This window comes from Rhodnius prolixus, unplaced genomic scaffold, assembly GCF_049639745.1.
Source record: "Rhodnius prolixus isolate KJV_2025 unplaced genomic scaffold, Rpr scaffold_4, whole genome shotgun sequence".
NCBI classification, from domain to species: Eukaryota; Metazoa; Arthropoda; class Insecta; order Hemiptera; family Reduviidae; genus Rhodnius; species Rhodnius prolixus.
Window position 1 is genome coordinate 22,656,726 of NW_027411614.1, and position 23,184 is coordinate 22,679,909.

At 36.2% G+C, this 23,184-nt stretch overlaps 2 protein-coding genes across 8 annotated transcripts in view; one reads left to right on the forward strand and one right to left on the reverse strand.

The window, feature by feature from the left end:
- Positions 1–17,960, reverse strand: part of LOC141456060 (uncharacterized) — a 33,565-nt gene extending 15,605 nt beyond the window's left edge. For all 6 annotated transcript variants that reach the window (XM_074131661.1, XM_074131658.1, XM_074131660.1 and 3 more), the window contains exons 1-3: positions 17,808–17,960; positions 13,494–13,660; positions 1,027–1,309 (exon numbers count right to left, since the gene is read on the reverse strand). In XM_074131661.1, coding sequence (XP_073987762.1) covers positions 1,027–1,309; positions 13,494–13,660; positions 17,808–17,877 — 520 coding nt within the window. In that variant the 5' untranslated portion in view covers positions 17,878–17,960. The remainder of the gene's footprint in view (positions 1–1,026; positions 1,310–13,493; positions 13,661–17,807) is intronic.
- Positions 1–23,184, forward strand: part of LOC141456057 (opioid-binding protein/cell adhesion molecule homolog) — an 869,090-nt gene that overhangs the window by 840,292 nt on the left and 5,614 nt on the right. For both annotated transcript variants that reach the window (XM_074131654.1, XM_074131655.1), the window contains 2 exons: positions 19,791–19,992; positions 20,378–20,422. In XM_074131654.1, the coding sequence (XP_073987755.1) occupies positions 19,791–19,992; positions 20,378–20,422 (247 nt within the window). The remainder of the gene's footprint in view (positions 1–19,790; positions 19,993–20,377; positions 20,423–23,184) is intronic.

Below are 23,184 nucleotides of genomic sequence, written 5' to 3' on the forward strand. Positions count from 1 at the left end.
GATGGATCAGTACTCTATATTCCTGCCATCCTTATAGCTTAACCGAAATTAAAATCATGTAATCATTTTCTTGCATTCATTCTAAGCGGCTATAACTTTTAAATACATTCATATTTCATTGCTGGCTCTGCTATAGATTTAAGCACATAAATGCTGGTGGAGAATATTATGTCTTCGCAGCGAAATGGTGCATCTAAATACCTGTATATGTCGTCGAATATTCGTTTCCTTTCTACTTCATAGCTAATCTCTTCCCTAATATGTCTAACCACAATGGTAAAGATCCAAAATGACAGTGCCTAATCTTCAAATTTTCTCTCACAGCTTTGCATTTAACAAGGATGACCCTGACCTTGGGTTTACCTTGTTTTGATGATAATTCCTCGTAAGCATCTCGTCGGAAATTACGTAAATACTTGTTCTACTTAGTAAAAGTTACAATTATGTATGTAGGACCAATTCCAAATTGGGAAAAAAATCGGTTGAACGTAACTTCCTTTTTACAAAATTATTCTTTCAAGTACAATGCAGTTTGAAAGAAAGCCCAGAGGGCTCGTTCCAGAGTTTTTATTTTATTTTTGATCTTGACAACCGCTATTTTACCCTTATCAAAATTATTTCTGTACTAAACAGAAATAAACGACTTTTTCCCTTGCTAAACTTTACATCCTTCAGCATATTTTAGTAACAGCATGCCTTTAACAAATTGGCTATCTAGAAAGTTCTTTTTATTGTTTACCCGTACAAAGCGGTATAAACCTCATTTTCTTGCAAAGGCTAGTAATGAATAATTCTTTGACAACATTCGCTAGGCTACAGATCATGGCGTACTTTGCGATCGTTTAGCTTTGCTAAGAATATTATTGTGAGGCCATCCAGAGAGAAGGTAATTTAAGAATAAAAGAATAAGGAAACCATCACATTCGACCCTCTTTACACACCAAACCAGAAACTATAATGAAATAAACCCTTTAATAAAATGTTTTACCCATTTTTCTTCCCTCTATATTTAATCGTTACACTTACCACTTTTTATTTCCTCTAGATATTTCCAATGCTTGTAAAATTTTATTAAGATGCTCTCTGGAATAGTTATTGGTTCTGCATAGTTAGCGATTTCACCAATTGGGCATAAGATAATAACTTTTAGCTGCAACAGCTGTAGCTTGCACGTAGTATTAGACTCAACCAATTTGACCAAACACCATGTTCCCTGGCAGCACCCAAAGAGATTGGGCAATATTAAATGCCGCATTTTCAACCAACGCAAGTTACTTCCATCCTGTTCTCCGCTTTCATTTGGGTTTTCCTGTAAAACATCTATTAGAGGAGGGAGCATTGTAAGCAAATCCACTGGTATAAAATTGAAGCTTTAACATTTAATTGAAACTCTTCTCTCTCCTTTGCAATTACCATCGAGCTTTAAACCTCAAGCTTCAGCTTGGATGTAACCAAATTCTGTGCTATTAATTTCCCGGAGATAAGTAGTGGGCTTGGGCTTGGTCGGTCATTAACCTTAACAGACATATTTGGATCGTTTACCATAATGGCCGCTGGCTAGCTAGTAATTCACTCATTCTGAACGAACTGCTAATGAATTTAGAGGATAACAGCTTAAATATCTTTTGATTAGTTTTGTATTATTTCCACTAATTCAAATTTTAATTTTCTATCATCATTTGAATTATTACTTGAATGCATTAGGAATTTGTTTCTTTCTATGTTATTTTTGTTGGAGGAAAGGAAGGATTAACTTTTTTTGGTAGGTGCTGGTTCCTGAAGAGTTAAGAGCGTCCTGGCTGTACTGTTGTAACGACAAGCATAAGTAAGAGGTTATTAACCTCCCCACAAACCACTAGATACCCCAGGGGATGATCCTTCTTTAACATGAGCAGAAACAACCAAATTGTCAGAAAATAATCATCCAATCTCCTTCTGCCAGAGAAAAGCTGAGTTAAGCTGAAAGCTGCTTCGGCTATAAAAAAAAAAAACCTACAGTTGGCAGCAATGTATCGATTTTTAGGAATTATAAATTTATTATATGATAAATAAAAATAAGGCTTGCAACGAGAGAATATTGCCCGGATAGCGGCAATGTTTTGAGAAGGCACTGGGTACTATTGTTGTGAACGCACCTTAATTAAACAAAAAATATTGCGTGAAAGATGTTCTTGCGCATTGAAGCGAATAAAACGTTCCCCGAAACCATAAACTCCGAATATGCAAAGCAATGATTCACCCATTACTATTATACACAAGTAAACCCTGTAGACATAACCAAGCTAAAAGCGATATTAGAAAACTATAAGGAGAATATTTTGCCCTAAACTGGAGAATCGGGATATGGAAGATAACGAACAAAAGGGATTTTCAGCATCACTCGATGCTGAAAATTAAAGAAGAAAAAAAAGACTGGAATGGCTTGATCGTCTAGAATGATTGATTACTAATTTTAGTTTAAGCAAAGTACAGAAATACATCTTAAGGTAGGAGAAAAGTAGGCAGGCCAAGAAGAAGGTGACATTGAAGGGGCAAGATTGAAGGATTGTAAGGAAAAAGTGGTCCAAGGCCACCTGTAAACTATCATCCAGCAAACAACTTTTAATAAAATACTAAACTATAAATAGTTATATTTAGGATTAAACTAGCGAGGATTCAGTCAAATAAAAACAGCAACTCAATCTTTACGCCAACGTTTCGACAAATTTATTGTCTCCTTCAGGGCGAGGTTATGTGAGTTACTGAGAAAAAAGTCAGAGTTATTTGACCGAATTCTCGCTAGCTTAATCCTAAATATTAATAGTTTACGGTCACTAATAGATAATACTAAATTATCTGTTATATTCTCAATAGCTGCAGTTCCCAAACAACCTAATCTCTGTTATCACATCCTGGCGATAAAAACCGCCGAATTAAAAATCCATATATTTTGAGTACGAGTACCCGCTCAAGAGAATTACGTCCAAAACGCGCATCCAGTTGACGAAAGAGTGATGAAAATTTCTACCAAAACCTTCAACTATAATCCTAATGTCGGAAGTAACAACTGACCGAAATTTCTTAACAAAATCCTTCTTCACACTTTTCATCTTTGAAATATTCTCTTTCAATACACTCGGGCGAGCGCAAGCGAAACATTTTTTTCGAGAAGTTTCAAAAATTTTGGAACTTGGAAATATCCAATTAAAAATTACTCACTATTTTGCTACTTCTTCTTTAGAGAAGTAGAAGGATATTTAAAAAATTATTACATGGGCTTAGAAATCAGTTCCAAAAAACTACTTGGAAAAAAACAAAGATTATTTTGAACTAAAATCGATTCTAAAGAACACATTAAATAGCATCCGAAAAATCATATATGGAACAATGAATGCTAATTTCGATCTTGTAGTCAATTAAAAGAAATAATGCAAGAATACATCAAAAAGGGTTAGCAATCAGTTTCTAGAAAACCATTTGAGGAAATTAAGAATACTAATTTAAAAAAATAAAAAAATTAAAAACACATTAAATAGGTTTAGAAATCAATTTCAAAAAACAACCCTGGGCAGTAAAAATACTAAAGAGAAGAGCACAGAATAAATCAAAAAGGTTTAGGAATCATTTTAAAAAACTATTTGGGGAAACAAAAAATGACAATTTTAAACTATTAGTCAATACAATAGAAAAGATTAACTAGCACTCAATGTAGTCAAGACGTTGCAATTTTATTAATTTGTTAGTAATAATTAAAAGATGACATGCTATTTTCATGCAAGAATAATAAAAATATGATAGAAATTTAAAATAAATATTTGATAATAAAGTCTTTCCTTGTTTAAAAAATATAAAAGTTTATCAGCACTACAATAAATCACCAGTCCAATAGCACTTGACACTTGAAACTAATTAAAATACGAATCCGTAATTCGTAATTCAAACAACTCTATTCGCAATCGAACCGTATATCACGCACAAAATACGAGTATAACTTAAACATAATTTATAAAATAGAACTTCACTTTATCATTTTTTACAATCACTAATATTCACTAAAAAAATCACGTAAACTAAGAGACGTCACTAACGAGTTAAAGATGGCCGTCGGTAACTGGCCAGGCAGATCAGCTGGTAAATTAAGGTTATCCAAACAGTGTGAACCACTTTTATTTTTGTTTTGTTGGTTTGTTTTTTGTTTTTTTCTTTATTTGCTATTCACAATCTATTTATACTACACTTTGATCTTAGCCAAAAGGCCGAGAAGCGATTTTTTGACGATCTGTTGGCTGGATTGTTGGGTAAGGTCGCATTTGCGGACGATTTAGTCCTTGTGGTAGGAGGTAACAGTAGAGCGCAGTTGGAGGCTAATGCGACGTCAGCATTGAATTATGTTTGCACATGGTGTAAACATAATAAACTAAGGATTGCTCCGAATAAGACGGAGGCGATGTTGTTGAGGGGGGTCGCTTGCCCCTAATCGTCAGCCAGTAGTCAGATACTGCGACGATAGGCTGCGTTGGGTGTCACAAGTGAGATACTTGGGGATGATTTTGGACATAAAATTAAGCTTTGTGCCACATGTTAGGGGCTTAAGAAAGAAGGTTGGTTCTTTTGTCGGACAGTTGAGGACGGTAACAAGGAGGGAGTGGGGATTAAAAAGGAGAGTAGTGAGTACTCTATACCGTGGGGTTTTGGTCGCTCAGGTCATCTATTGCGCGTCGGTTTGGGCCCATCGGGTGGGGATCGTGATAGTGAGGACGCACCTTATGGCCATGCAGCGCTCTATTCTGTTGCTGATGGAGCATTATAGCCGGACCACATCTACGGAGGCTTTGCAGGTGCTCACGGGGTGCTTACCACTGGACTTGGAAGTGGTTAAGGCCGCGGTGCGCTATGGTTTGCACAGGGGTATAGAGGTGAGGGTCCCCCTGGTTAGAGCCATACGAGTATCGGTGACTGATATGTCTGACGATTATTGGGTATGGTTAAGGGAAAAAATGTATGGTGAGGTGGAAGAGGAGGCTAACCGAGAATGGAAGAATAGATGGCGAGTTTCATCGAAGGGCAGAACCACATTCAGCTTCGTCCCCGACACTGTTGGAGGTAGAAGACTGGTTCCTACGGATGTGCCATATGCGGTTGCGCGACTGGTCCAGGGCATGATATATTGCGCGCTAAAATGTTTGAAATTGGCATAGCAACAGATCCATATTGCGCGTGCGGAGTGCCGGAGACGGCGGAGCACGTTACTCGTATCTTGCGATGTGACTTATATGATGATTTGCGCTCTGTTATGTGGCGGAAGATGGGGTTCCCGTTCAGCGTGGCCGGGGACGTTTTCCCCCTGTTATTAAGGAACACTTCTGCGTATTCGGCCTTCCGCGATTTTGCGCGGGCAGCCTTTGACAGGCGGATGGCCTCGGTGGTGGGCGAGTGATGTTTTTGAAAGATTGTTGTTGTGTGTGTGGCTGCGGGGTTATGTGTGGGGTGTCTATGAGTGTGTGGTTGCATTTTATTTATTTATTTATTATATTGTTAATTGTTAATTGTTGATGTTTTATTCTTTTTATCTTGTTTTTGGCGATTGTTTGTTTTTATTTGTTGTTTTGACGGGATTTGGGTGTTCTGCTGTGGGAATTTTTGAACCTTGTAACGGTGAAGTGTGAGCGTGGGGCGGGTGTGAGCTAGCGCTCAGGGACCGCCTAATAATAATAATAATAATACAAAAATAAAAAAAAAAATCACAATCTATTTTTTAAAAAAATGTTATTAGAGACTGTTTATTAATAATTTAAAGCTGAATGTAAAAATAAGTCGTGTGTAAAAATAAGGCAAGCTTGGGATTTCTAACTTACTAATTTGTAGAAAAATAAGTTTGCAAATCTCTATAAGCCCATTTGAAAAACTAACAAATTGAGAAAGGTAGGTAATTCAGCCAGAGCTCTTCTAATTAGGCTAGCCGAAATAGAGTATTGGTGAGGCCGTCGGCTGTACGACACCTGCTGCTAATTAGGTCGGACTTACTGGCGCCACGTGAACAGAAGACTTTTTACAAACTGCAAGGTTTATTTTATTTAATTCACTTTATTAAATAATAAAGCAAATGGTTGGGCTAGATTTAAAAATTTATTTTTCTATTTTGGACTGTTTAAAAGGTACATTTGTCAAATTTATGAAATTTTCCTCAGCAATCTTTCATAATCGTTAATAATAGTAGGCGAAAAAAAAATGAAGTAAAACTCATTTAAATTTTGTGAATTAAAAAAACAAAATCTGGTAAAGGAAAAAAAGGATCTTAGAAGTTTATTCTGTCCCTTGGTAAAAACATAGCACTCTCATAAATGTGGTAGCACAATGGTTGCAATAAATATTTTACGAATAATTGTCGATAATATTTTAGTTCAAGTCAGTCACTCTCAAATTAACAGCAGAAATAACGTTGGGGGATTGATATAACGATGAGAATTGATATTTCGCTTTGAAGTTACTTCTCTTTAGTTCTTACAAGCGACTATTACTACAGAAATCGTAAGTAATTTAAATTTTTTAATAGCTGTGGGTAAAACTTTTTTTTTAATTTAGTCTTTGGAATTAGTGGAGTTCTATGAATAATAGAGTTTCGAAATAGGGTAGGATCAGATGCACCCCATCTTTGAAAATCATTTTAGCCATAATTATCCTTCGCTGACATTTTAACGACCTTTATAGTGAAGGCTTACCTACCGTAGGACATTAGTTTGCACACCAAAGTGTGAATGTCAGTAGTGTGACAAAGAAGGCAGTAGACCGACATGTCAGACGAAATCCCAAAGGAAATTCACGTGAATTTATGCGAGTCCTTAACTGTTATTTAGGAATAACATGGTAATATAATTCTCATGAATAAAATGTCGCCTACTTGTAGCAAACATGAGCGGGTTTATAAGGTTCTCATTTAACCTTCATCACGGCTTATCATCCAAAATGAACAGCAAATCATCGAAAGTGATCATCCATGATGACAGATGAACAGAGTAAAGATGTGTTCCAACTCTTCGTTCACTTTTCGGATGATTCATCATCCAGTGTGAGCCTTGTGAACTAAAACTAAAGCTCGTTAAGGGTGCCTCTTGTCAGCGGTTTTCAGTTTTACATTTTTTAGACAATTCTTTTTTGTTTTAAAGGTGTTTTAGTAGATGGTAGAACAGATTATTTCTTCTTAGTTTGTTACAAAATGAAAGCCCGCTTCAAACTATTGTATTTTATAGAAAGAAGGATGTTCAAAATATGTAATAGAATAAAAAAGCAGCACTTAAGGTCTCCATCTCTTTTTATTCTAAAATTTTGGACTTAAGTGGGCCCATCCTTAGTTGAATATTTATTTTCTTTATTTCAAATTATATAATATATTTCAAATTATATTCACAATTTATCGTTGACGTTTATCAAACTTTTCAGTTAATCTTACAGATGTTGCCCGTGATGCTGTAGATTTTTTTTTTTAAATTCTTGAAACTTCTTCTTTTTTGGGATGATACAGCTCTCCCATTTCTCCAAAACTTCTTAAAATGACTTTACAATTACGAGGGTCGTTTGAAAAGTCCGTGCAAAGTCGGAGAGATAGCTCTACTGGCGCGTATCGAGGTTATGTTTAGTTAGTAGCATCTCTTGGAAGAACACACACCAAGTTTCAGCCAGATCGGTCTATTTCTTTGTGTTTGGCATTCGTTTGAATCGAGGAAGTCGAGTGATTTTCAAAAAATGGACGAAAAAGAATTTCGTGTGTTGATTAAACACTACTTTATGAAAGGCAAAACGTCTCAGGAGACTAAAGAGAAGCTTGATAAACATTATGGTGACTCTGCACCTTCGATTAGAACAGTTTATAAGTGGTTTCAAAATTTTCGGAGTGGCCATATGGGCACAAGTGACGCTGAACGTTCTGGACGCCCTGTTGAGGTTACTACTCCAGAAATCATTGATAAAATCCATGATATGGTGATGGATGACAGAAGAGTGAAGGTGCGTGAGTTTGCTAGTGCTGTGGGCATCTCGAATGAACGGGTACATAATATTTTGCATCAACATTTGGACATGACAAAGCTATCCGCAAGATGGGTGCCGCGATTGCTCACGCTTGACCAAAAACGAAATCGTGTGAAGTGTTGCAAGGACGGTTTGCAGCTGTTCCAGAAGAATCCGCAGGACTTTAAGCGTCGTTTCGTCACTGTGGATGAAACATGGATACATCACTACACTCCTGAGACCAAAGAACAATCTAAACAATGGGTTACCAAGGGGGAATCTGCGCCAAAAAAGGCGAAGACCGTTCTTTCGGCCGGAAAGATTATGGCGGCTGTCTTTTGGGATTCGCAAGGAATAATCCTCATCGACTATCTGGAAAAGGGTAAAACTATTACAGGTGCATATTATTCATCGTTATTGGACCGTTTGAAAACCGAGCTGCAAGAAAAACGCCCACGATTGGCCCACAAAAAAGTCCTTTTCCATCACGACAACGCACCAGCTCACACCTCAGCAGCTGTGGTAGCAAAATTAATGGAAATAGGGTTCCAACTCGTTTCACATTCCCCCTATTCTCCAGAATTGGCTCCCTCGGACTACTATTTGTTCCCCAATATGAAGAAATGGCTGGCGGGAAAAAGATTTTATTCAAACAAGGAGGTGATTGCAGAAACGAATGGCTATTTTTCAGACTTGGACAAATCCTATTATTCGGAAGGGATCAACAAACTAGAGCAACGTTGGACGAAGTGTATAAGCCTAAAAGGAGTCTATGTTGAAAAATAAAAAAGGTTTACTTCCAAAAATTAAGTAGTTTTTATTTTTGCACGGACTTTTCAAACACCCCTCGTAGACTGATATCAATGTTTTTTTAATATGTTAAAATGTATTTATTTATTTTATATATTTGTCACAACGACCTCAACATTCCCTTCATAGACCAACTCGCCAAGACTAAATACCAAAAATTCCATACTACTCTCTCTACTAGCTCTAATCCTCTTGTACTGTCTCTCGCTTTCTCTGACATCCCTAATACTCCTCGCCGACTGAATCGCCAGTGGCCCCGCGACTTACTTGTAGTCTGAAGGCCTAAACGCCATTATTCCCCTATCTCTCCTGTCTCGACACATTCTCCTCTCTCCTATAGAGAGTGCTACCGCTGGGTAGTTTCTCTCCTCCTGCTCTCCTCCCGCACCAGTTCATCGCTCTCTCCATATTTACTTATTATATACTATGTATACAGATTGTAAATTACAAAATAAATTAATGTATATATATATATTTGTTAACAAAGAAAATTTTAAGATGAGAAAGAACTTCTGTATATTGACCGAGGTTAGCCCGAAACCGTTTAAAAATAAAAAAGAATTTGAGACTTAAATTGTAGCTTTTTTTTTTACCCAGTCATAAAATTCCAAGCGCATTCGACATCATCTTCAAAGATGATTGACCATTTCATTGTGGATTTTAAGCAAAAAAGTAAATTAACTCTTTTTTTTGTTATTCCTATTGAATCATCCGTGATGAAAGTCAATAGTTAGCCGCGTAAACCCGTCTTAATATTGTTACTGGATCATCAATGCAATGATCACAAATGTCGCGTCATAATTAAAAAAAAAGTTACACCTCAAAAAACTTATTTCTGTAGAAATTTTTGTTTTTTATGCATTTTGTAATTTATAAAGCGATACTTGTCAAGCAGTAATGATGGAAGTTGGAAATTTAATAACAATAGTTCAATAGTTATTTTGTTTTTTAGCATTTAATAGATTTCATTCACTGAAAGTAATTTGTACATAAATTTGTAAACTAACTCCTGCCAGATCACCAGTTAGCTCTAATTTTTTGGAATCCAATAATAACAGAATGAGTTCGCACGCTACATACCGTTCATCATTCTACCCAACCGTTAGGTTTGTCTAATTGGAATGGAATTAGTGCCAAATCTCTCAGCGGATTGGTTGACCTATGACCACTGGTGGACCACTATTTCTATTGATAGTGATTCGTTGATATGGGCATATTTAGATCACAATGATGGAGGATGTATGGAATCCAAAGTTGGGGGAGAGTTCACTATGGATGGACAAAGCAAGATATGGATTTATTATACTGGGAAGGGTGTTGGAATAGCGCAACTCGGATGGGTTTGTATTAGTCTATATACCCATGGTCTTGTCATTACATTGGGATTATACGGTCGGCCCATTAATGTAGCATTACTGTAGTAATGCATTGTTATTGCTCTATGCCGCGATCATCTACCTTCGACCTATCCATCTCCAAACACCCTTCCATATACTATGTATCTGTAGCTCCATTGTAAACATATTAAATCTGCACACTTACGCTGTGTTAATAAAGGAGAAAATTATAATCTAGCCATTATGTATGCATTGCATGATAATCCATGTTTATTACATTTACGATGTGACTCGGAAAATTTAACATGCACACATAACAGTCAAGTAATTGTTAAACTTAAGTCCAATTTAACAAGTAGTTTACGATATATATTGGTTAAAATAGAATATTGTTAAACAAAATATATAACTCTGAATAATCTATTTTTTAAAGTGAAATTTGCAGTCTGCTGCTCACTAACATGTTTTATTTCATTGTATTGCCATATCTAAAAGTTTGCCAGGTAACAAAGCAAAAGATAAGTCTCAGATAAATAAGGAAATCATCAAGAGGAAAATGCAACACTTTGAAGTACCATAAAATAGATTGAAAATGAATGCTATGAAAACAATGCATGCAATTCAAGTTGCTTTGAAGATTGCGAATCTAATTATGTTAAGTTTCAAGTCAATATAAGAATGATTTTGTTCTTTTTTTTATTTTTTGTTCAAAATGTTTTGGAATGTCTGAATGTTCATTTGTCTTTTTCTGTCCAGCTATGTGCATTTCTTCTCCAGTTATTTTGGGTATTAGTTATTAGTTAAAGAGTGAAAATGGCGTAATGCAACAACTCAGAATAAGCTAACCAGTTCAGAAAGTGGAACCACCCAATAATGCAATGTGCACTTATTCAAAACTTTTAATAACAATGAGGGCCATTAATAGGATTCTTCAAAACTTGTTTCACATAAGGAAATTTTGGATTGTGTAATAAAAACTTAGTGACAAAATTCAATAGTTAGTCAATTCCAAATAGTACACATTTAAATATATATCATTGAATATGTATATTTTTTAAAAAAGTGCAAATTTGAACTCTGTTCTCCATTTAATACATACGCCACCTAAAAATCACGAAAAGACAGGCTTCTTTAAGTGCTAAAACTGCAAGCTTGACGATTATCGAACTATATTTAGGTGGTATTCTATAGTATATGTACCTAGAATAATTTAGTAACATAAGCCCAACTTATTTAACAAAGGAGTTGAAACTAAAATTAAGTTTGTTAAAAAAAGAACCAGGAATCAATTCGGGTGTAATGTGAAGGGAACAGGTAGAGGAGTTTAGGTACCTTGGAGTCTTGTTTAGCCAGAATGGCAGAATTGATAAAGAGGTGCTGAATCGGGTGGGTGTAGCCAATAAAGCCTATGGTCTGATCAGGAATACTGTGGTCGGCAAAAGAGGGGTCAGCAAAAAAGTGAAAATGACCGTCTTCAAGATCGTGTACCGTTCAAGATCTTCAGTATGGGACAGAATCGTGGACTATGCTGGATAAGCATGCAAGCCGGGTTACGGCTGCCGAAATGAGATTTCTCCGCCGGGTCGAAGATAAAATTAGAAATGAAACAATAAGGAACAGCTTAGAGGTACAACCCTTCGTAACCAAGCTGGAGAATCAGCAGTTGGGGTGGTTTGGCCAAGTCTGCACGGAGAAGAGAAGAGGAGAAGATTAGGTGCTTGATGGAGGCCAAATCAGAAGGCCGTAGACCAAGAGGCAGACCAAGATTGGGCTATTTGGATTACATCGGGCGATTGGCACAAAAGCGAGGTCAGATTAGGTCTTCTATCCAAAAATTGGCAAATAGGGAAGAGTACATCCGTTGGTTAGGGGCCTAAGTTATCTAAAGCTCGACGCTGGAAGACATACGAGCAATAGACAAAGAAGAAGAAGGAAAAAAGAACAATTTGTGGAAAATGAATTTGCCTGTCTTCCCACTAGTAACAAAATTGGGAATATTTTTATATTGTTGAAAAATATATTGATTTGTAATAAGACTATTACAATGACATAGAACTAACCTTTATGTGCTCTTTTCTTTAGGCCCTATTTGAGGGGTTATGTGTGTTTATTAGATTATTTTGGGCGCCATGGTAGCCGAGCGGTTAGAGGCGAGACCTGCGAAGCTAATATGTATTGTGGTACTGGGTTCGATTCCCGGTCTTAGGCCTTGGATTTTATTTAATGGTTAATAAAATAAATTTACAGTAAAGTATGTTTGCTAGTCGCCTCCGTCCACGACACCTAATTGGTAGTTGGACGTTAAGCCCCGCCTGAAAATTAGGCGATTACTTTACTTTTATTAGATTATTTATTGAAAAATAGAAGAACAAAAGAATTAGCATAACAATTCGTGGAACAATTTCTTAGCTGATTGAACCGCTGAATAAATCTGAGCCTCTGTTTGAACATTCAAATCTGAATTAGGCAATAATTTTTGAACAGGGCCGAAAATTTTAATGTGCTGTAATTCAACTATTATTAGTTTTCCGAAAATCTTTGGTTTCTTTTTCTTTGCATCGATAACCCTAAAGTATAAATTATAATAAAGCAAGTAGCCAAAAGTGCCTACTCTAAGTTTTCAAAATGTTTCAATGAACAGTTTAATCAATTTCTTCAAACCGATTTCTGAAGCAGTGGAGAGCGAATTGACAGAGGGTGTAGCTCATGTCTTCTTCGTCTAGTAGGATAAATAGCCTTCATTAACTGGATAACAAATTTAACCTCTCTCTATTAGTGAACAACGACCTATGCAGTAACAAGATACCAACAGTGCTGTAGCAAGTTCTAGTATACTTCTCATCTGGACAACACTATTGTGTGTGTATATACGTATATTTGACGCTTGTGGTGTGAGTATTTAGGTTATTAGCAAGTGGAGGAAGGTAGCATGTAGATTACTAGATGGGTAGGTTACAAATAGCTAGCATATCTTAAGCGCGCCAGCAAGGGCATTTATGTGAACAGTCAGTGTCCCCTTCACCCTTCAAACTGATTTGTGCGGTACTCTAAGCATGCAAACCATCCATTGCAAGCTTAACAAACCCCTGCATCCAAGCTGGCCAACTCATGTTCTGTCTAAAGCAGTTTGTTATCAAATTGGTCCATTATTTATTAGATTATGAATAATTTACTCTTTTAATTATCGAATAATATCATTCGAAAATAATTAATTTTACGTCGTATTTTTCAAAAACTACACCTACCCTGTTATAAAACGTGTTAACGTTAATAAAGCCAACTTTAGCCTTCGTAAAGCAATAAGTTATATAAAATTAAAAAATTATATTAATTACTATATTAACATTATCCATATATACGGACAGGATAAGTTGAGTGGTTAGCGAATACTGGATTCCAATGCGAAGACCACGTGTTCGTATCTACCAACTCCTGGTCCTTAGATTTTCTCTTCCTAGGAGCTTCTAACAGCTCACTGTCCGGAGGGCGGCAGTGCACCTGGCCCCAATAACCATCCGATGTTGTCGCGTCTAAACAAAAGAGAAAACATATATATTCAATAGGATAAAAAAATAACTAAGGTCCATGAACAGAAAAAACGGAAGACACATCAACCCTTTAATGATGTAAAATATTACTTTGTAAATTATCCCTGAAACTGGTAGTTATTTCTTCATCCTATTGAAACTAGGAATCAGTCACCAAAAATAATGAACAGTAATATACAGTGTCCTAAGCTATATGGATAACGACTTTTTCTCGGAAACTAAGATAGCTAGAAAAAAGCTAAAAAATACGTGTCCTCTTAGTTTCTTGTTAGAAATCCAAATTGAATTTGTAAATTTTTTTCGGTGCTTCCAGAAGCGAGATACAGGCACCAACTTCATTTTTTCAAATGGGAAGGTGTGGTTTTTATTTCAGAAATAGATTCCTCTATATTTTTAAGAAAAATTTACTTGAACGGTTTTTTTACACGCCCATCAAATTGCCTTTGAGATATCTCTTTACATGCGTGATGGTGTTATATCGACACGGGGGGCGATTCAGTGGCCACCTCTCTTACCGGGCTTGACACCTATGGACTATTTCCTTTGGGGATACCTGAAAAACAAGGTGATTATTCATAACTTTCTTCTTTCTTTCCTTATTTCTGCTTATCTAAAAGCATTTCCAAATCTAGGTGTATCAGAATCAGATGAACTAAAGCAGAGAATAATAGATGCCTGTAACTCGGTTAAAGCCGAATCTATTTCTTTGGCAGTAAGGGACAATTGGCAGGAGAGAGCATGTCTATGCATCTCTAATGGTGGAGGCCATTTCGAGTATGATCTGTAATATTAATGAGGAGTAAAATTTATAATAAAATAGTACTTTTCTTCTTATTCAATCAAAAAACCGATATAATACATATCATTTTCAAAATTTCTTATAAGAATCATATTTTCATTCATAACTTGTAAAATATCGCTCTCAGAAAAAAACTGTTCAAGTAAATTTTTCTTTAAAAAAATAAAGGAATCTATTTCTGAAATAAAAACCACCCCTTCCCGATTGAAAAAATGAAGTTGGTGCCTGTATCTCGCTTCTGGAAGCACCGAAAAAAATTTACAAATTCAATTTGGATGTCTAACAAGAAACTAAGGGGGCACGTATTTTTTAGCTTTTTTCTAGCTATCTTAGTTTCCATATTCCATATAGCTTGGGACACTCTGTATATTACTATTCATTATTTTTGGTGACTGATTCATAGTTTCAATAGGATGAAAAAATAACTGTATATTCAAGTACACTCAGCAGCAAAAAAAACCGGACACAATATTTTTTATATTAAAAGCTGATTATCAGTAATGTGTTTGTTTTTGTGGGTAATCTGGTTATTACAGAGGAGGAAGGGTCTAAGTCCATTGAACTAATCCCATCAGGATTAGTAGGGCATGAGATAAGACTCAGATGTGGCTTATTTGTCTTGAGGCTGCTTTACCTGACGGAACTCTTCTAAACTGTAAGCAGGTTTTCGCACCTTTAATTTATTAACCACGCCTTTCTGTCATTAATAGACGTGATTTTTTAAATTTTGGTCCAGAATAATGGTTCTTTCGAATGTAGACGTAGCCCAAGCTGATGCCTTGGCAAGAGAAGGCCGGAGCGTCCGATCTATCGCAGAAACCTTTGGAGTAGCGAAGTCCGCCATTAATGATGCCCTCCGGCGTTTCCGGGAGACTGGCAGTTACGAGCGGAGGGCTGGCAGTGGCCGACCAAGGGCCACAACTGAAGTTGACGATCGATTTATCACGCTCTCATTATTAAGGGACCGCCATTTAATTGCTCCTGAGGTTCGGGGCAGGCTTCAAGTGGCGCGAAATACGCGTGTTAGCTCGGACACAGTACGGCGGAGACTGAGGGAGCGTGGGCTTGAAGCAAGGCGCCCCGCGACAGGGCCCCAACTCCTGGAAAGGCATCGTAGAGAAAGGCGATTATTTGCCGACCAGCATTTTCATTGGTCTGTTCAGCAATGGGGAACAGTTTTATTCACAGATGAGTTTCGCTTTGGTCTATACCACTCAGACGATCGAGACAGAGTGTGGAGACGATCAGGGGAGCGATTTGCTCAATGCACTCTTCGCGAGTCACGATCTTTCGAAAGGAGATCAGTTATGGTTTGGGGTGGAATCAATTTCCACGCCCGCACTGAACTGATTTTCATTGATAATGGCTTTAACTGTTCGGAGGTACATTGAGGAAGTGCTCCTAGAAGCTGTGATCCCGTTTGCTCCATTTACTGGTGACCAATTCATTTTGATGCAGCATAAAATGCTCGCCCACATACCGCCAGAATTGTTACCGAATACTTGGAGCAATTGGGAATCACAGTTCTGGACTGGCCTGCACGAATCCCGATATGAATCCCATAGAACATTTGTGGGATAATTTAGGAAGGCGTGTTAGACATCGTCATCCTCCTCCTAGTGACTTTAATCAGCTCCAAATTGCTCTTCGTGAAGAATGGGATGCTCTGCCGGTGGAGTACGTCCAAAATTTAATTTCATCAATGCCTGACAGGGTTAGGGCCCTTCGCCGTTGAAAAGGGAGAAATACCCGCTATTAGAAGAACATCCCTTGTCAGAAAACCTGTTAAAAATGAAGAATAAAGTTTTAATACAAATGTGTTAATTTCTTATTTTTACTTTATTTTATAATTTTTTGTAAATAATACGTATACGTAACTTTGTGCACTGTGCTGCTATCATGAGAAAGGTTTTTGTACTAAGAAACTTGGTGGGGCATGCTTTCCACCATTTTTCCTGCCAAATTATTCATTTGTGGCAGATTTTGTGTAAATAACTTATAAATAAACCAATTCTTACCATAAATTAAAAAGATTAACGTATTTAACAAAATTATGAGACCAAATCTGAGTGTCCGTTTTTTGTTTTTTTTTTTGCTGTTGAGTGTATATTATATACCTTATATTTACGGTACGTACATTAATGGGTGATTAGTGGAAGTAACATTAAAACTATGATTTAATTTTGGGTGTTTTTGCCAAAAAAAGTTTTTCAAAACCAATTTTAACCTCATTCACAAATAACTAAATAACAGACCACACAGCAAGTGTAGTGCAAGTATACGTAAAACATAAGTGAAGTCGATATCTCTACTCCGAACTGATTTATCCACTCATGATGGGTATAAGTCCGAAACCTGTTACGGATGCAATAAACATTGCTGCTTAGACGAATAAAATCAACATTATCCAGCATTGCGGGCCTAACCACATTTTCTCTGATTATTTACCTTGTACGAAAGTGTCAAGAGATCTCACAAGTAACTTTGTGCATTGTGCTGCTATCATGAGAAAGGTTTTTGTACTAAGAAACTTGGTGGGGCATGCTTTCCACCATTTTTCCTGCCAATAACTATCAGTCATTAGATGTAGCCTGACCAGTTGGCAACATCTAAACTCTGTTGTATACAGTGGCGCTGAATAACTATCAAACTAGTATAATTGGAAAAGAATTCATAGGCATGTTGTGCATGCCTTGCACTTATGGGAAAATCGCAACGATTATAACCGCTCATTAAACCCCCAATCGAAGGGCTAGGTTAACCTCAGTTCCAACCCCTGCAGACAGTAACATGAGCAAACGATGAACAGGAGTGGCAATTCAGAGCTCACACTCAATCCTAAGTAAATTTCACAGGAATTTAGAAGGTGCCCTTAATTCATTTTCTTAAATGAGATAGTAATAATAATTTGTTTTAATAAATTATTAAAAAATTTATGCGAATTTGAATTTTCGCTACGAAATAATAGCATTAAATTAGCAATAATTTATCGAATATAAAATTCGTACATAGAACTTTTAGATTTATTTTAGTGCTCAAAGAATCCGACCTAGTTTTAACTAAAGTTTCTCAGGCGAATTGAGCTTTTTTAACGAAAGAATCTGCTTTGATCGAAAATCTTCTAGAGAAGGAAAAAGGAAAACCAAGATTCTGAATATAGACTTCATCCTGAAAATAATCATATCATCCTATCTGTTATATACTTTTGAACTTATAATATAAGGCACAAGTTTTAAGAGTTACTACAACGTTAACTAATTTATTTACTGTAAAAGCGCAAGCTAGATTGCATAGAAAACTGTTTACAGTAAAAGTAAAAGCCAGACTTACAGTGACGGGATACACTTCCAACAATGTGCGCAGAATGTACTTGGTCAGAAGGTAAACGAAAGATAACCATTAAAAGAACAATCCTGAAGATTTAAATAAGATTCTTTGGATACCGAACATTTTTATTAAAGAAATTAATCTTGAATAATAGTGTTCAAATTATCTAGGCTATCAACTGTATCAACAGTTCAAGGCTGTAGATTCATCACTCGATTTTTCTAATAAGAGTATGCAAACATTATTCAGTGATCATTTCAAAATTCATATTATAAAAATCTATAGTATTTCTTACTATTTCGATTAATTTGCCCGATTATTTGAACAGGACAATTTTTTGGGAATGAGTTCTTGTCGGAATTAGTGTGCAATATTTGAAGATACATTTTACTCGATTTTTAATGGCCGATGATAAAGGTGTGTATTTGTGCGCGAATTATCTCAAAATGAAAAAGTAACCAAATGTTTCTTTATTCTGTTTCACTATCTCTATTTTTTTTGGCTTTTTTTTATACTCTGAATAATTTTTATAACTCTGCAAAATACTCCAGAAACTCCATGGGAATCGATTAAAGGTGAAGGTTTCACATAATTTCTTTCAATTAGATATTCATATTTATTTTCTTACTAAATAAACATCTATCAGGTTCCATAAATAATCTTTCGAAAATCTTATTGAATTTTTGGACGGACGGAGATATTAGCATGTTTAATTCCTTCTGTAGAAGAAAGCCTCAACCGGTGAATACTCAAAAAGAGCCAACAAATCTAAAAGAAATAGCCTAAATGAAAAAATTAGCTGACTTTTCAATCTATATTTTGCTGTAGCAAAAAAAAAGAAGTAAATAACAAAGTATCGGAAAAACATTTCAAAAAGAACATGTATAAAAACAAATGTAGCTTTAAAAATTATTTTTGCTTACCATTAACAATTGTTATAACCTGACAAATTGGGGCGGGTGTTGGTCTAGTGGTCAAGAGCCGTGGCTTTGTAAGTGGGAGATCCCCAGTTCGAATCCTACGTATGACTTCTTTATTTGTTAGAAAAAATTGATAATAGTAAAGTATGTGCTTTCGCCCCTGTACACGACACCTGATTGGTAGTTGGACGTTAAGCCCTGCCTGAAAAAATGGGCAATTACTTTACTTTAACCTGACAAGTCCAAGAGTTAGACAATTAGATTAGAAGCGGGACGGGCCCCACGGCACCGCTGCCACAAGAGGCTTATTGTGCCTTCCCCTTTAAGTCTAACAGGTGAAACCTCCCCTTCTGAAAAAGGTCGAGGATTTTCGCTACCAGTTCCTACTGCGCTACAATCTCCTTTGGCCTCAAAGTTCCAAAGATATCGAACTCAGGTGAGAGGCCGTTTCCTCCTCTTTTTGACGGTTCGAGCTGATAAGCCCTACCTTATACAGGTGCTTCCTGAACCTGCCCGTGCCCTGTGAAGACAGTCCTGTAACCAGGGTAATCTGATTTCTGCCCAAGCCCAGAATCACTTTGGTTCTTTGTTTGCATAGCAAGGGCATGACACTCTTTCCATGTTTGACCCCAGGAAGCATCATCCAGTTCTTTTCATGTTCTCTCTAGATCCAATCTTTGAGAGCCTCACGAACTGCACCCTTAGTGATCCCCAGGACTGGTTCCGAGCCAATAAAGAAATTACTAGCACCATTCCTGGCAAAGTGATCAGCTAAGTCCAAGAGTTAGAGTTATTATCAGCTGGTACTCATGTAACTTTAGAAATAGCCGAAAAATTTTTTCTTGTCTTCTGGAGCCTTCTCAATACGAGAAGGTATTGATATAATCCGCTCGTTAGAAAATAATGATTGTTGAAGACAATCTTTCCATCAGCGGACATTGAACCAATTGGCCTCTAAGGATTCTAAAATATTATCAGTTTATTGATATAAATGTACTAACTAATTCTTTCAATTCAATATGAATTAAATAATTTTAACATTCTTTTTTCTGAACATTTGTTTCAGACTGGAGTGTTTGGACAACTGAGAGATTGGACCGATGTTGTATTACAAGGCGACCAAGGTTCTAGCGATTTAACACATGAAAATCATTATCTAATCAGAAATCTTGAACCTTCCACCGAATATGAAGCCAAAGTGCAAGCTAAAAATATTTTCGGATGGAATGAAATGTCTGATCCATTTAGATTTACAACGAGAGGCATGGGTAAGTGTGAACAACAATAATTATGGTCAAAAATAATTTCATTTCTTAAAACATTTTGTTGACAAGTGTAGAGTTAATGTTTGCTATATTACATAATGGTAGACATTCATTCTGGTTAGAAGTCAACCAACCACCACATAGCGCACAAGTACCACCAAATGTGGTGGCAACTTCCCTGGTAATAAACCAAACTTTGTTTACTGCAAATCTTCAAAATAACTTCTACAATAAAACCAGCCAGTTTCCTTCTTACTTTTTTAAGCCTTAAGATCTGAATAGTTCGTTACAAATGGTCCTTGCTTAAAAAAATCATCTTAGAAGCCCCTTTTCAATGTTACCTCCAGTTTTTTTAAGGATAACGATTATAATTTCATTATTGTTTCAGATGGGATCTCAAGGGAGCCGACTCCCGAACCAGCAATTTTGCCAGGTACTTATTTAGTTACTTCCTTAATTATATAATTTGCAAATAAAATACTTCTCATTTTAATAAATTAATAAAAAACAATACCATAATGGAAAACGAATTCAGTACCACAATATCCCTCAACTTTATGGTCGACGACTATAACCGCTCGGCTACCGTGTTACCTAGGTAATCAGTTATTATGTTTAATAAATGTGATATTTAAGTTTCACGTGATTTAAAAAATTAAAATTTTCAAGATAAAGTAATTAGAAGCTATTAAAATTCATGCCTGTTGGACAGAAAATTACTATAAACCATATAAAAATTACAATAAAAATTGCCTATTGAATTAAACAAAAACGGTATACCTTCATCAAATCATTAAAGCAATCAAAAATTATCAACTATCTACAATAAATCAAATACAAATACAATCAAGATCATTAACCAGTTAAGCGCGTTTGACTTGTAAACACGTCAACCCAAATCTCTGTTATGGTGCGTTCGACGTGTATACTCGTGAAAAATATAAAATTGCCATTAACTATAAAAACTCGAAATTTTAATAAAATACAATAAGAATATTATTTAGTGGGATGTTTCCTTTATCTTACCAACAGAACTGCCAAGTATTTTATACGGAGGGGGTGGTAGGAGTCAGCCAGATGATAAGTGGTTGGTACATGTTTGGTCTCCGCATTAGAGATTGGAAATTACGCACACAAATAGAAGCTCTCAACCCTTGTGCAATGCCCGTTTTTACCTTAGATAGAGATTCAGACCTCTCAGTACGAGCATGATTTCATTTTGCACAGAATTCAAAGCTCTTTTCTACCTTGTAAAAGCTCTTGCGTCCCTAGTTACCTAGGCAATGTATAAGTGAAACGGTGCAAGATTTTGAAATGCCCAGAATGCTCTGTAATCTCAAGCCTCAGAGATTGCAGAAAAAAGTGCTTGCAATGGCTATTATGACGTTGTAAACTTTTGGTTGTTTTGCCCTGCGTTCGACGTGTATATACGACATTGTCTAATTTTAATTCCGCACACTGTGTTTTTTTTTTAACTAAATTCCACGCTTAACTGGTTAAAGAATACTTACGCTGGGCTTTAGTTAACTGCTGTTCGCCTACGCCTCAAGCTGCATCTATTTCTACAAAGTCTAATTGTGTCTGTAGCAGATAAATTTGAGCACATAATGGCTCAAACTGGTAGAGATGGATGCTAGATTTTCTTATATAGAACAGAAAATTGACCGTACTAAATCAGAGATGGTGGAAATTGTTAATATGTTCCCTCTAGCCTTTTTCAAATAAACTGCAAGATGTGGAAGATAAATTTAACACTCTTGGAAAAAAGACTTAATATTATTGAAAGACAAATAACCCCTGTTAAGCGCAAAGCCAAGAGATAATATTGTGTTATATAACATAGCGGAATCTGCGAAGGAATTTTTCGAAGAATTGGAGAAACGTAAAATGAAAGTTTGGTACAGTAACTTATATTTCCAGGACTGAAATTAAATGGCTAAAACGTGCTTGTAATTCATCTCATATTCGCCCAATTTTGATCAAATTAACTTCTTTCTCGAGAAAAAAAGGAAACTTTTGTCTTCAAAATAAAAAAAAATAAAAATAAAACAAAAACTAATAGTTAATAATTTAAGCCTTTCGGAAGACTTTTCCTTCGAAGTTAGGAATATAAGGAAGCGACCATTACCTTATAGGAAAGATGCAATGGAGTCAGGGTTAAGCTGCAAATTTAAATCTGATACACTGGGTTGTAGGTATTGAAGTATCTTAGTACAGCTAAGATAGCAATTCGGAAGAAAGTGTGTGCTTTTCAAGGAACTAGAAACCTTCTAAATCGAGAAAAATGAAGGAAAAAGTTGACCCATATAAAGAGAAAGAACAGAGATGTCGAAGTCGAGAAAATGGTTAACTCGAACAGCGAAACCTAGCAAATCAGTTATTCCAAAAATGAGAAGAGGAAAAAAGTTGAGTGGAGCCCTGAATAGCAATTTAGCAATTAGAGTCTTCTAATTTTGGTGATACAGTCATGAACTCTGGCTATTTTCAAAATGGATCATCAAGTGCAGAGTCCATAATCTCCTAAACTATTTCAGAGCTGAGAAATTGTTTCTGGAATATAGTGGGATTAACTCGCTCGTTCAGTTTGTCACCTTACGAAGTTACTAACTTACCACATTCTCTGTTTTCTGTAAACATGGACAGACAGTTCTAGGCCAAGATTTTTCGAAGATTTTGAAGCGATCGTCAATAGTACCAAGAAAGCCCATAGTAGAGGTTGAGCTAGCAGAGGACTGATGATCCTCAGCAAAAAAAGAAATATATCAGGGCAATTTAAAAATTATTTCTTGCAAGCCCGAACAGGTTTATCATTAAACTCGAATTTCTGAGGGAATCGCTAATCCTGAGTGAGATTTATTGGAAACGTAAATACTGGAGAATTTCGCTGTAGAAATGACACATCTAATGGAAATTTATGGCAAAATTAAACTTATCATTGTTGAAGCTTTAATCCTCGGATTGCCTGCTGAACGCTTTAAGATATCTTCAAAGATTCTTGGCCTGAAAGAAGAGAGGAAATCTACAGATATTTTGTGCAACGCTCGTGGCTAAACTGATGCGGATAATGGAAGGATCTAGAGTCGTTTGTATGCAATGGTTGTTCTTTAAGTGATTCTCCGCCAACTTCAGTTTCCTGTTGGAATGTGGTGCTAGATTCAGATCATCTTTGTAAGTCTGGTTCAAGGTGTGTTTAAT